This window comes from Bombina bombina, chromosome 7 (assembly GCF_027579735.1).
Source record: "Bombina bombina isolate aBomBom1 chromosome 7, aBomBom1.pri, whole genome shotgun sequence".
Classification (NCBI taxonomy): Eukaryota; Metazoa; Chordata; class Amphibia; order Anura; family Bombinatoridae; genus Bombina; species Bombina bombina.
In genome coordinates this window covers 18,078,616-18,094,065 of record NC_069505.1, presented here as the reverse complement: position 1 = coordinate 18,094,065, position 15,450 = coordinate 18,078,616, and the positions used below count along the sequence as shown (strand labels likewise).

At 46.3% G+C, this 15,450-nt stretch overlaps 1 protein-coding gene across 1 annotated transcript in view; it reads left to right on the top strand.

The window, feature by feature from the left end:
* CTSF (cathepsin F) overlaps positions 1–15,013 on the top strand; it is a gene marked incomplete in the record, with an annotated part of 120,734 nt that extends 105,721 nt beyond the window's left edge. Inside the window, 6 exon segments of the mRNA XM_053719971.1 lie at positions 2,999–3,079; positions 4,648–4,767; positions 5,133–5,197; positions 5,445–5,535; positions 9,538–9,596; positions 13,160–15,013. Coding sequence (XP_053575946.1) covers positions 2,999–3,079; positions 4,648–4,767; positions 5,133–5,197; positions 5,445–5,535; positions 9,538–9,596; positions 13,160–13,234 — 491 coding nt within the window.
* Between the last annotated feature and the right edge of the window lie 437 nt (positions 15,014–15,450).

Sequence of the window (15,450 nt, the reverse complement as noted above, 5' to 3'; positions counted from 1 at the left end):
TAGCTCCGTACCTAGACGACATTCTGATACAAGCGTCAAGCTTCCAAACTGCCAAGTCTCATACAGAGTTAGTGCTGGCATTTCTAAGGTCGCATGGGTGGAAAGTGAACGAGGAGAAGAGTTCTCTCTTACCACTCACAAGAGTTCCCTTCTTGGGGACTCTTATAGATTCTGTAGAAATGAAAATTTACCTGACAGAGGACAGATTAACAAAGCTTCTAAATGCTTGCCGTGTCCTTCATTCCATTCAACACCCGTCAGTGGCTCAATGCATGGAGGTAATCGGCTTAATGGTAGCGGCAATGGACATAGTTCCTTTTGCACGCCTGCATCTCAGACCGCTGCAATTGTGCATGCTAAGTCAGTGGAATGGGGATTACTCAGATTTGTCCCCTACGCTGAATCTGGATCAAGAGACCAGAGATTCTCTTCTATGGTGGCTTTCTCGGCCACATCTGTCCAGGGGGATGCCCTTCAGCAGGCCAGACTGGACAATTGTAACAACAGACGCCAGCCTTCTAGGTTGGGGCGCTGTCTGGAATTCCCTGAAGGCTCAGGGATCGTGGACTCAAGAGGAGAGTCTCCTTCCAATAAACATTCTGGAATTGAGAGCAGTTCTCAATGCCCTTCTGGCTTGGCCTCAGTTAGCAACTCTGAGGTTCATCAGGTTTCAGTCGGACAACATCACGACTGTGGCTTACATCAACCATCAGGGAGGGACAAGGAGTTCCCTAGCGATGATGGAAGTATCAAAGATAATTCGCTGGGCAGAGTCTCACTCTTGCCACCTGTCAGCGATCCACATCCCAGGAGTGGAGAACTGGGAGGCGGATTTCCTAAGTCGCCAGACTTTTCATCCGGGGGAGTGGGAACTTCATCCGGAGGTCTTTGCCCAAATACTTCGACGTTGGGGCAAACCAGATATGGATCTCATGGCGTCTCGCCAGAACGCCAAGCTTCCTTGTTACGGGTCCAGGTCCAGGGACCCGGGAGCGGTCCTGATAGATGCTTTGACAGCACCTTGGACCTTCAGGATGGCTTATGTGTTTCCACCCTTCCCGATGCTTCCTCGTTTGATTGCCAGGATCAAACAGGAGAAAGCATCGGTGATTCTAATAGCGCCTGCGTGGCCACGCAGGACCTGGTATGCAGATCTAGTGGACATGTCATCCTGTCCACCTTGGTCTCTGCCTCTGAGACAGCACCTTCTAATTCAGGGTCCTTTCAAACATCAAAATCTAATTTCTCTGAAGCTGACTGCATGGAAATTGAACGCTTGATTTTATCAAAGCGTGGATTTTCGGAGTCAGTAATTGATACCTTAATACAGGCTAGGAAACCTGTTACCAGGAAGATTTACCATAAGATATGGCGTAAATACTTACACTGGTGCGAATCCAAGAGTTACTCATGGAGTAAGGTTAGGATTCCTAGGATATTGTCTTTTCTACAAGAAGGTTTAGAAAAGGGTTTATCTGCAAGTTCCTTAAAGGGACAGATCTCAGCTCTGTCCATCCTTTTACACAAACGTCTGTCAGAAGTTCCAGACGTTCAGGCTTTTTGTCAGGCTTTGGCTAGGATTAAGCCTGTGTTTAAAACTGTAGCTCCACCGTGGAGCTTAAACTTAGTTCTTAACGTTTTACAGGGGGTTCCGTTTGAACCCCTTCATTCCATTGATATCAAGCTGTTATCTTGGAAAGTTCTGTTTTTAATGGCTATTTCCTCGGCTCGTAGAGTCTCAGAGTTATCAGCCTTACATTGTGATTCTCCTTATCTGATTTTTCATTCAGATAAGGTAGTTCTGCGTACTAAACCTGGGTTCTTACCTAATGTAGTCACTAACAAGAATATCAATCAAGAGATTGTTGTTCCATCATTGTGCCCTAACCCTTCTTCAAAGAAGGAACGACTTCTGCACAATCTAGACGTAGTCCGTGCCCTGAAATTTTATTTACAGGCAACTAAAGATTTTCGCCAAACTTCTTCCCTGTTTGTCGTTTATTCTGGACAGAGGAGAGGTCAAAAAGCATCTGCTACCTCTCTATCCTTTTGGCTTCGTAGCATAATACGTTTAGCCTATGAGACTGCTGGACAGCAACCTCCTGAAAGGATTACAGCTCATTCTACTAGAGCTGTGGCTTCCACTTGGGCCTTTAAGAATGAGGCCTCTGTTGAACAGATTTGCAAGGCTGCAACTTGGTCTTCTCTTCATACTTTTTCCAAATTTTACAAATTTGACACTTTTGCTTCTTCGGAGGCTGTTTTTGGGAGAAAGGTTCTTCAGGCAGTGGTTCCTTCCGTATAAAGATCCTGCCTGTCCCTCCCGTCATCCGTGTACTTTAGCTTTGGTATTGGTATCCCATAAGTAATGGATGACCCGTGGACTGACTACACTTAACAGGAGAAAACATAATTTATACTTACCTGATAAATTCCTTTCTCCTGTAGTGTAGTCAGTCCACGGCCCGCCCTGTTTTTTATGGCAGGTCTAAATTTTAAATTATACTCCAGTCACCACTGCACCCTATAGTTTCTCCTTTCTCGTTTGGTTTTCGGTCGAATGACTGGGTGTGACGTAGAGGGGAGGAGCTATATAGCAGCTCTGCTTGGGTGATCCTCTTGCACTTCCTGTTGGGGAGGAGTTAATATCCCATAAGTAATGGATGACCCGTGGACTGACTACACTACAGGAGAAAGGAATTTATCAGGTAAGCATAAATTATGTTTTTTGAACTGGTCTTATTACATTATTTTATGTCTGGTTACATTTGGAGTTTTTATAAAAATAATTAAGCCAGAACTGATTTCAGTCTCACATACACATCTGTGAATGGTCCCTGAGGGGCAGAGAGCTGATCTACTGCAATGGCGAGTGCCGTAATCTCTATTGATAGCGGAATATGTGGGGGGGGGTTGTACCCCCATAATATCTCTAGACAATAAAGCCCACTGCTATCGATACCCAGATTCTGTCTTATTGAAACTTACGTAATTACAGAGCTGGTTGATTGTGACGGAGAAGACCACGCCTGTGGAGGAGGCCTTCCCTCAAACGCTTATGATGCCATTGAGAAGCTAGGTAGGTACTTAACGTATGTTTCCATAATTTGTGACATATGGATATTTGCTTAATGGTGTGCAGGCTCTTTATATGTCCTGGATATTATAGGAACTCTGAAGGCCCTCGTCTATAATATCATGTGAGTCATTGCTGTCCCCATAGTGTCGCTGTGGAAATATTGTTAGCGAACAATTGACCTGTATGCAGATTTTGTGTATTCTGATAGTCCTGTTTATTTATAGTAGCAAATGGCTTTATGGTAATACATAATTTTAAATCTCACATGTGAATGTCAAACGAGAAGATGCATGTCAGTCTGTTAGGTGCTGGAGACAAAAAACCTTCTCTCTGGAAGCAATGAGGTAGCGTCAGTTTCTGTGTATAAATCCTTATTGTGTGTGACATCATCACGTAAAAGCAGTTCCCTGTTCAGAATGCTAGACTGATGCACTTTGTTTAATAATGGGGCATTCACCAAGCAATCTTTTAGATCAGCTCCTCATTTTAGAAAGAAAATTAAATGTATTAATGAGATGGAAACTTGTAGCTATTGGACTTAAATCTGTGTATCCCTCAGTATCTGGTAGGTGCTGGAGAGCGTGTGGGGAGGTTCCTCTTGGTAATATCTGGTGGGAATGTGCTTAAGCCATGTTGGACTGAGGTTAACACTCATATGGATTCTTCTCTAGTGTGCTCTATTAAATCATCTCCATGAATTACTCTTCTATATCATCCCCTTTTGATAAAATGTAAATATAAAATTGTTTTGTTCTAGATTATGCTTAACGGTCCATAAATGCCTCACTCTATACTGTATGAGATTAGTTATTTGTGTTCGCTTTCTCTTTAGTTCTTTGTACATTTTATTTTCTCTTTTCGGTTCTATGTTTCTATTCATACTCGCAGCACAGTGTTGTGTGATTTTGCTTCTTTGTTTATTATTAGATACAACTTTAATTAAACCTATTACACACACAAAATAACGGGATTATGTGTGAAGTGTTAACGTAAGCAGCGTGATCGATATGACTTAACAGTGATGGAGACGATGAGTAAACCAGTGTTTCTCCACTCCAGTCCTTAAGTACCCATAACTGGCCAGATTTTCATATCATCTGAAAGAGTGCACAGGTGAAATAATCAGCTGATCAGTAAGCATGGTTACTAGCCTGTTCTCACCCATCAGCTGATATTTCTGTGCTTTAGTTTAGATAACATGAAAATCTTGCCTGTTAGTGTGCCTTGATAACTGGAGTTGAAAAACACTGCAGTAAAGTACCTGATGAGGTAGAACATAGCAGACTATATACCTGTTTATCACATTGTAATGATATACTGAATATAAAGGGATAGATAAATTAACAGATATCTGTATTTTAAGCCCTCAGAAGGGTTGAGCCTTTTAAGACGCGCATTTCGCTTTATATGTGATTTTGGTTATTATGTTTGTATATAATACTATGAAACATTCAGGTACTTTGTGTTAGTTTGTATGTACTCCGCAACACAGGTTACTCGCGCGTAGGCAAAAACTAACTGGATAGAGAGTTTGTGCCCCTAAACACTGACTTATTTACTTATTACAGGGGGATTGGAATCTGAGAATGATTACAGCTACCACGGTCACAAGGAGGCGTGCAGCTTTGCCACAGATAAAGTGTCTGCCTATATCAACAGCTCAGTGGAGATCCCAAAGGACGAGACACGTAGGTGGAAGGGGTGTTATTTACACTACTGTTATGTTTGTGTTAATTTGTGTCTACATAATAGTGGGTGGTACTGTAAGGTGGGTTTCAGCTGGGATTCTGATGCTGGTTGCGTGTACCAGTAGTTGGATGGTGTTGGTCTGGTGGGCTGCTGTCAGGTGGGCGTGTGCACCAGTGATGGGCTGCTGTCAGGTGGGCGTGTGCACCAGTGGTGGGCTGCTGTCAGGTGGGCTTCTTGGTGATGAGTGTACATGTATTGGGTGTATTAGTGTTTTGGACACTTGGGGTGTGCGGGTGACACCTTTCTGCTCTGGTAACAATAAGAATAAATTGTTTTATCTCTCTTTTAATTTATTTTTTTTCAGAGATTGCAGCCTGGCTTGCACAGAATGGGCCCATTTCTATAGCTCTGAATGCTTTTGCTATGCAGGTAGGCTGTCCCTATGACTGCACATGATCAGGACAGGCTCAGACAGTGTTGGGTGTATAATGTAGTGTGACCCCTGACTGCACAATATCAGGACAGGCTCAGACAGTGCTGGGTGTATATTGTAGTGTGACCCTCTGACTGCACATGATCAGGACAGGCTCAGACAGTGCTGGGTGTATAATGTAGTGTGACCCCTGACTGAACATTATCAGGACAGTCTCAGTTACATATTTATGTTGTTTACCAGTTTTACAGAAAGGGCATTTCCCACCCGTTCCGTATACTATGCAACCCCTGGATGATTGACCACGCTGTGCTGCTGGTCGGCTACGGTGAACGTAAGTCCTTGACTGTGGTAAATTCACCCTGGTGCACTGTAGATACTACAAGATACATGTCTCATGTTACATCACTCTAAAGAGATCTGTTAGCACATCACTGTGCGCTCAGCTCCCTCCTGCGCGTGCCCGGCCTGTGCGCTCAGCTCCCTCCTGCGCGTGCCCGGCCTGTGCGCTCAGCTCCCTCCTGCGCGTGCCCGGCCTGTGCGCTCAGCTCCCTCCTGCGCGTGCCCGGCCTGTGCGCTCAGCTCCCTCCTGCGCGTGCCCGGCCTGTGCGCTCAGCTCCCTCCTGCGCGTGCCCGGCCTGTGCGCTCAGCTCCCTCCTGCGCGTGCCCGGCCTGTGCGCTCAGCTCCCTCCTGCGCGTGCCCGGCCTGTGCACAGTCTGGGAACAAAATCTGTGTTGCCAACTATTATTATTATCAGGTATTTGTAGAGCACCAACAGATTCCGCAGCGCTGTAAACATAGTCGGTGTACAGGATAGCTTTTGCAGGGATCAAGTGGGTAGAGGGCCCTGCCGAGAGTTTCACTGTTGTAGTCGGCTCTTATGAAGGCGATCTGCAAACAGCTGGGCTCATAGGCTTACATTCTAAGGGGTTCAAGGGGAAAGCAATAGAGTTAGGAAAGGTTAGTGTTGGTTGTAAGCATCCCTGAATAGTAGAGTTTTTAGGGAGCGCTTGAAGCTGTTAAAACTAGGGGAGAGTCTTGTGGAGCGAGGCAGGGAGTTCCACAAGATGGGGGCCAGTCTGGAGAAGTCCTGTAGACGGGAATGTGAGGAAGTAACAAGAGAGGAGGAGATCCTGAGCTGATCGAAGGGGACGGGAGGGAGAGTATCTGGAGACCAGTTCTGAAATGTAGGGGGGAGCAGTGCAGTTGAGAGCTTTGTATGTCAGAGTGAGGATTTTGTGTTTAATACTAGAGGCAAGAGGAAGCCAGGGAAGGTATTGGCAGAGAGGCGCAGCAGATAAAGATCGACGAGTAAGGAAGATGAGCCTGGCAGAGGCATTCATAAAGGATTGTAAAGGAGCTATGCGGCAGCTAGGTAGACCAATGAGGACGGAGTTGCAGTAGTCGAGGCGGGAAAGAATGAGAGAGTGGATTAAAATCTTAGTTGTATCTTGTTTAAGGAAATGTCTAATTTTAGCGATGCTTTTAAGGTGGAAGCGGCAGGCTTTAGCCAAGGACTGAATGTGAGGAGTGAAGGAAAGATCTGAGTCAAGTGTGACCCTAAGACATCGGGCATGCGGGGTAGGAGTAATGATGGAATTATCAACAGTTATAGAAATTTTGGGGGTGGAGATATTGAAAGAAGGGGAAAAATAAGGAGTTCAGTTTTGGAGAGATTTAACTTAAGTTAGTGAGAAGACATCCAAGATGAGATATGAGAAAGACAGTTAGTGACATGGGTTAGTAAGGAAGGAGGTAGGTCTGGTGCAGAGAGGTAGATTTGGGTGTCATCGGCATACAAATGATATTGAAACCCATGGGACTTTATTAAGGAACCTAATAATGATGACGTGTAGATTAAAAAGAGAAGGGGACCGAGGACAGAGCCTTGAGGTACCCCAACAGAAAGTGGTAACGGGGCAGAGGATGCTCCGGAGAAGGCTACACTAAATGTACGGTTAGTTAGATAGGAAGAGAACCACAAAATAGCTGTGTCGCAGATGCCAAAGGATTGGAGGGTTTGGAGCAGAAGAGGGTGGTCAACAGTGTCAAAGGCTGCAGACAGGTCAAGGAGGATAAGCAGAGAGAAGTGGCTTTTGGATTTTGCTGTAAGTAGGTCATTGGTAACCTTGACAATTGCTGTCTCTGTTGAGTGATGGGCACGAAATCCAGATTGCAGTGGGTCAAGAAGAGAGTTTAGTGTAAGGAAATGGGATAGACGTGCATATACTAGCTTTTCTAGGAGCTTTGAGGCAAGAGGGAGTAGGGAAATAGGGCGGTAGTTGGATGGGGAGGTTGGATCGAGGGACGGTTTTTTGAGGATAGGTGTGACCAGTGCATGTTTTAGAGATGAGGGAAATATACCAGTGCTGAGGGAGAGGTTGAAAATGTGTGTGAGTATGGGGGTGAGGGTAGAAGAGAGGGAGGAGAGTAGCTGTGAGGGGATGGGGTCGAGGGGACAGGTAGTGAGGTGGGAGGACACTATAAGGGCAGAAACGTCATCCTCGTTAACAGGGGCAAAAGAGCTGCCTTTTTTGATATTTGGGTTTTGGATGATTGTGAGCTTTTGAGGGGTTGGGAGATTGGTAGTATGTTGAAAGCTGATTTCACTTCTGATGGAGTCAATTTTGTTTTTGAAGTGGCTGGCAAAATCTTGAGCTTGAGAGGTTGTATTAGGAGGTAGGAGTGGGCGGAGAAGAATATTGAACGTGGAGAACAGACATTTTGGGGTAGAGATAAGAGTAGAGAAGTATTGTTGCGTATAAAGATTAAGGGCAGAATAGTAAGAGTTCAGGATGAACTTGTAGTGAAGAAAGTCAGCTGAACTACGAGATTTCCTCCAGTGTCGCTCAGCAGTACGGGAACATCTGCATAGGTACCGTATCAGAGGAGTATGCCAGGGCTGAGGATGAGAGTGTGGTTTCAGAGCTATGGTTGGAGGGGCCAGATTGTCAAAGACCGATGTAAGGGTGGAGTTATAGTGGCAGATTGGTCAGGGCAGGAAAAGGAGGTGATGGATGAGAGGAGAGGTTTGAGAGAGCTAGCGAGCAGTTGCAGATCTAGTGACTTAGTGCTTCTGTGAAGTTTGGTGTGAGGGGTAGAGGGAGGGGGAGTTGTAGGTAGGGAAGTGATGTTGCAAGTTAGGAGATGGTGGTCAGAGAGAGGAAAAGGGGAGTTTGTTAAATTTGAGATAGTGCATCGATAGTTGAAAATCTGGTCAAGGGAATGACCATCTTTGTGAGTGGGAGAGTCAGTCCATTGTGACAGGCCGGAAGAGGAAGTGAGTTGAAGAAGTTGTTTTACAGAGGAGGCAATGGGATTGTCAAGAGGGAGGTTAAAGTCGCCAAGAATGAGGGCAGGGGTGTGTGAGGAAAGGAAATAAGGAAGCCAGGCAGCAAAGTGATCTAAGACCACCTCCTTGTCTATTGCCAGACCTAGGAGTGTGGCTGAAATGGAGACCCCCATGTGACAGTGCAGCAGTGGATGCTGTGTCTGAAGCAGAGAGCCAGGTTTCTGTAAGAGCCAGAAGGTTAAGAGAGTGGGAGATAAAGAGATCATGGATAGAAGTGAGCTTGTTGCAAACAGAGCGAGCGTTCCAGAGTGCACAAGTGAAGGGGGAGGTTGTTTTTAAGAGGAATGTGGTTAAGGTTACCATAGTTTTGTTTATGAAGTCTATTGAAAGGCACGCAGGGATGTGAAAGGCTAGGAGGTTGTGAGGGACCAGGATTAGGGGAGATGTCGCCAGCAGCTAGTATGAGCAAGAGGGAGAGTGACATGAGATGAGAAGCAGATTTGCAGTAGTGAGACTGCTTTTGAGACAAGGTGCAGAGGTGGAGAGAGAGTGTTTAGGAATAGGTAAAGTTCATAAGCACAAAAGTAAGGTGAGTTTAAGAGAGATGGACTAATGAGTAATGTAGTTTGTTATAGAGACAAGAGGTAGCAAAAAGGAGTATGAAGATATTGAGCATTATTATGAAAGTGGGAACCAAGTAAACACATAAGACACAGTGCCAACAGCCTTGTTTAGTAAATGTGTTTTGCAAACGCAAATATATTATAAAAACACTTCTATTGGTGCTTATCATATACGGTTACATGTCTCTAACTCCTCCCCCAAAACTTGAGTACTGAGCAATTAGCTTCTTAGTATTTTGCCTAATACAAAACGCGCGTCGTACATCACATTGACATCACAAGCACTGTAAACAGATACTCAGTGTGCTGTGGCTCCTAAGTGTGACTTTAGTTGTGGTGTTTAATTTCTTTGCAAGTCTACAATATAAAGTTTGCAACAGATGTTAGTGCTAAAATAAAACTGAACACTTTATTTTGCAGGAAATGGCACCCCATTCTGGGCTATAAAGAACAGCTGGGGAACAGACTGGGGAGAGCAGGTAAGTCATACTTCTGATTGAATAGATATTTATATGAGAGAAATGAGCTATTTATATGAGCTATGAGTCTGTCTCTCCCACTGTAGGGTGACACAGACAGAAGGGAGCTATAAGTCTGCCCCTCCCACTGCAGGGTGACACAGACAGAATGGAGCTATAAGTCTGTCCCTCCCACTGCAAGGTGACACAGACAGAAGAGAGCTATAAGTCTGTCCCTCCCACTGCAGGGTGACACAGACAGAAGGGAGCTATGAGTCTGCCCCCCCCCCCCCCCACTGCAGGGTGACACAGACAGAAAGGCGCTATAAGTCTGTCCCTCCCACTGCAGGGTGACACAGACAGAAGGGCGCTATGAGTCTGCCCCCCCCCCCACACACACTGCAGGGTGACACAGACAGAAGGGAGCTATGAGTCTGTCACTCCCCCCTCCCACTGCAGGGTGACACAGACAGAAGGGAGCTATGAGTCTGCCCCCCCCCCCCCCCCACTGCAGGGTGACACAGACAGAAGGGAGCTATAAGTCTGTCCCTCTCACTGCAGGGTGACACAGACCGAAGGGCGCTATGTGCATGTCCCTCCCACTGCAGGGTGACACAGACAGAAGGGAGCTATAAGTCTGTCCCTCCCACTGCAGGGTGACACAGACAGAAGGGAGCTATAAGTCTGTCCCTCCCACTGCAGGGTGACACAGACAGAAGGGAGCTATGAGTCTGCCCCCCCCCACTGCAGGGTGACACAGACAGAAGGGCGCTATGAGTCTGCCCCCCCCCCCCACTGCAGGGTGACACAAACAGAAGGGAGCTATGAGTCTGTCCCTCCCCCTCCCACTGCAGGGTGACACAGACAGAAGGGCGCTATGAGTCTGCCCCCCCCCACTGCAGGGTGACACAGACAGAAGGGAGCTATGAGTCTGCCCCCCACTGCAGGGTGACACAGACAGAAGGGCGCTATGAGTCTGCCCCCCACTCCCCCCACTGCAGGGTGACACAGACAGAAGGGAGCTATAAGTCTGTCCCTCCCACTGCAGGGTGACACAGACAGAAGGGAGCTATAAGTCTGTCCCTCCCACTGCAGGGTGACACAGACAGAAGTGAGCTATGAGTCTGTCCCCCCCACTGCAGGGTGACACAGACAGAAGAGAGCTATAACTCTGTCCCTCCCACCCCAGGGTGACACAGACAGAAGGGAGCTATGAGTCTGCCCCCCCCCACTGCAGGGTGACACAGACAGAAGGGCGCTATGAGTCTGCCCCCCCCACTGCAGGGTGACACAGACAGAAGGGAGCTATGAGTCTGTCCCTCCCCCTCCCACTGCAGGGTGACACAGACAGAAGGGAGCTATGAGTCTTTCCCCCCCACTGCAGGGTGACACAGACAGAAGGGAGCTATAAGTCTGTCCCTCCCACTGCAGGGTGACACAGACAGAAGGGAGCTATAAGTTTGTCCCTCCTACTGCAGGGTGACACAGACAGAAGGGAGCTATGAGTCTGTCCCTCTCACTGCAGGGTGACACAGACAGAAGAGAGCTATAAGTCTGTCCCTCCCACTGCAGGGTGACACAGACAGAAGTGAGCTATAAGTCTGTCCCTCCCACTGCAGGGTGACACAGACAGAAGGGAGCTATAAGTTTGTCCCTCCTACTGCAGGGTGACACAGACAGAAGGGAGCTATGAGTCTGTCCCTCTCACTGCAGGGTGACACAGACAGAAGGGCGCTATAAGTCTGTCCCTCCCACTGCAGGGTGACACAGACAGAAGTGAGCTATGAGTCTGTCCCTCCCACTACAGGGTGACACAGATAGAAGGGAGCTATGTGCCTGTCCCTCCCACTGCAGGGTGACACAGACAGAAGGGAGCTATAAGTCTGTCCCTCCCACTGCAGGGTGACACACACAGAAGGGAGCTATAAGTCTGTCCCTCCCACTGCAGGGTGACACAGACAGAAGGGAGCTATAAGTTTGTCCCTCCTACTGCAGGGTGACACAGACAGAAGGGAGCTATGAGTCTGTCCCTCTCACTGCAGGGTGACACAGACAGAAGGGCGCTATAAGTCTGTCCCTCCCACTGCAGGGTGACACAGACAGAAGGGGGCTATGAGTCTGTCCCTCCCACTGCAGGGTGACACAGACAGAAGTGAGCTATAAGTCTGTCCCTCCCACTGCAGGGTGACACAGACAGAAGGGAGCTATGAGTCTGTCCCTCCCACTGCAGGGTGACACAGACAGAAGGGAGCTATGAGTCTGTCCCTCCCACTGCAGGGTGACAAAGACAGAAGGGAGCTATAAGTCTGTCCCTCACACTGCAGGGTGACAAAGACAGAAGGGAGCTATGAGTCTGTCCCCCCCCACTGCAGGGTGACACAGACAGAAGGGAGCTATAAGTCTGTCCCCCCCACTGCAGGGTGACACAGACAGAAGGGAGCTATAAGTCTGTCCCCCCCACTGCAGGGTGACACAGACAGAAGGGAGCTATAAGTCTGTCCCCCCCACTGCAGGGTGACACAGACAGAAGGGAGCTATGAGTCTGTCCCTCTCACTGCAGGGTGACATAGACAGAAGGGAGCTATAAGTCTGTCCCCCCCACTGCAGGGTGACACAGACAGAAGGGAGCTATAAGTCTGTCCCCCCCCACTGCAGGGTGACACAGACAGAAGGGAGCTATAAGTCTGTCCCCCCCACTGCAGGGTGACACAGACAGAAGGGAGCTATAAGTCTGTCCCTCCCACTGCAGGGTGACACAGACAGAAGGGAGCTATGAGTCTGTCCCTCACACTGCAGGGTGACACAGACAGAAGGGAGCTATAAGTCTGTCCCTCACACTGCAGGGTGACACAGACAGAAGGGAGCTATGAGTCTGTCCCTCCCACTGCAGGGTGACACAGACAGAAGGGAGCTATAAGTCTGTCCCTCACACTGCAGGGTGACACAGACAGAAGGGAGCTATAAGTCTGTCCCTCACACTGCAGGGTGACACAGACAGAAGGGAGCTATAAGTCTGTCCCTCACACTGCAGGGTGACACAGACAGAAGGGAGCTATGAGTCTGTCCCTCACACTGCAGGGTGACACAGACAGAAGGGAGCTATAAGTCTGTTCCCCCCACTGCAGGGTGACACAGACAGAAGGGAGCTATGAGTCTGTCCCCCCCCACTGCAGGGTGACACAGACAGAAGGGAGCTATAAGTCTGTCCCCCCCACTGCAGGGTGACACAGACAGAAGGGAGCTATGAGTCTGTCCCTCCCACTGCAGGGTGACAAAGACAGAAGGGAGCTATGAGTCAGTCGCTCCCACTGCAGGGTGACACAGACAGAAGGGAGCTATGAGTCTGTCCCTCCCACTGCAGGGTGACACAGACAGAAGGGAGCTATGAGTCTGTCCCTCCCACTGCAGGGTGACAAAGACAGAAGGGAGCTATGAGTCTGTCCCTCCCACTGCAGGGTGACACAGACAGAAGGGAGCTATGAGTCTGTCCCTCCCACTGCAGGGTGACACAGACAGAAGGGAGCTATGAGTCCACCCCCTCCCTGCTTTCTTACTATACCAGTAACCTACCTTCTCTTCCTCAGGGTTATTACTATCTGTATCGTGGCTCTGGAGCTTGTGGAATGAACACAATGTGCAGCTCTGCTGTGGTGAATTAGAGATCCGCTGATCGTCTGCTCCAGTCCTGTAGCAGATCTGTAGTATTTATATACGTCACTCTACATTTAGCTACACACGATCCACAACAGTCTTCAGAAAGCACCTCGTTTATCGTTAAGGTCCAACTCTAACCGCTCTGTACCCACTGCTGTGCCAGTAACTGGGACCTCCCTTATGGGCACTAACCGTTGGACCCACATCTGCACTGCCACTGATCTGCCTCATGCTGATGACATTGTAAGCCGTTCAAGAGCTCGGCTTCCTATTCCGTTACACTTTTTTATTTGTGTGTGAAATTAATGCTCACAATGGGTCACTGTGTACCGCTACGCCCGGAATCTTTGTGCAGCGCAGGACGCACTTTACATTACCAGCCAGTACTTTTATTTCTTAGTATAAATCCAGTAGGACAATACTGAATGAATGCTCTCCTATATATAGTTATACAGTATATACTTATGCACACATATGGTTAGTAGTAGCGATTAATGAATGCTTGCGTATATATAGTTATATATACTTATGCACACATATGGTTAGTAGTAGCGATGAATGAATGCTCTCGTATATATAGTTATATATGGGCTGACATATAAATAAATATATACTCATGCACACATATGGTTAGTAGTAGCGATGAATGAATGCTCGCGTATATATAGTTATATATGGGCTGACATATAAATAAATATATACTCATGCACACATATGGTTAGTAGTAGCCATGAATGAATGCTCTCCTATATATAGTTATATATGGGCTGACATATAAATAAATATATACTCATGCACACATATGGTTAGTAGTAGCGATGAATACCTAAGAAAACAATTCCTGCTATTTGCCATATTGCCATAAGATTGCACATGCAGTTTGTGTTAACTTCATATTATTTTCTTGAGAAGGAGCCCATTGACACCTAATTTACTTGAGCCAAGGGTATCTAAATAGGGTTTTAATTATGTAAAAAGCTTCTTGTGTTTTTCAGACTTGAGCACTTAATGTAATTACAGATTTAAATGTTTGGATTTTATACGTAAAATAATGACGCTGTCATTCATGTGCACAGTTGTACTAGATGATGTATTTGCATACATACCCCTTACACAATGGGTACGCACATGCACGTTAACTTAACATATATATAGTATTACCAGCATGTGTTAATGCTCTTTCACTTAGAATAAGCAGTGATTAGATATCTCAGGGTGAATTTTAACATATTTCCGTTATAAGTTAAGAAACAATTCTGTGTTAATGTTAAAAATGTATATATAATAATGCTAGAAATAATATTTCTATACAAAGGTAATTAACCGCTCTTTATTATTGTCACGCTCACGTACATACTTGCATCTCCTACACTAAACATACATTTGCGTTGTAAGCTCTGTTAGGGGGAGCGTACATTTTATTCATGGCAAGATGTAACCTTTTAGTTAAAGCTGTACTTATCAGTAACTGGAATATATTTTATTTAAGTACGTTTGTTTAGTAAATGTATTAAGTTATAAAACCTTAGTAATTATATTCTGTTGTGCGCAACCTTGCGTTGGTCTGTGATGCTGGAATATTTAGTTCTTAAACTAATAAATGATCTGCAGTTTTACACAAATGTAAGTTTATTTAATCCACTATTTAGACATTTTTAGAGAATTTATCCTTGATTAATGTTCCTACAATATATAACTCCTCTTGATTCTAACATTAAATTACTTTAATCAACTAGTTTTTCATGTTTCTTAAGTATAAAGGGCAATAAAATGATAAAATATCACGTGTCTACTCCGTATATTTATACACAGAATGCAGCTGTCACCTCAGTGCCTTCGTACGTTAAACGCTTGTTAATCTACCTGCCATGGTGTTAGACTGTTGACACACTGTGTGATCTGCAGAGCAGCCTTCATATAGGGGACATTTTTTAGCTGTAACTTATTACTGCCACTTTAAGAGCTGTGAATTTAGCTCCACCTTGAGCCCTGAACAGCAGGTAGAGCAGGAAGCTTCAAGGCATGCGATTGGCCAAAGAGTTTCTTGCATGGAAGGAGCTACGTGATTGGCTAGTTAGTTACATGCAGATAAAAAACAAAATGTATGCTTACTTGATGCATTCTTCCATAGAGGATGTTACGAAATCTAAACCCTTAATGTGACACTGAACCCAAATTTTTTCTTTCGTGATTCAGATAGAGCATGCAAATTTAAGCAACT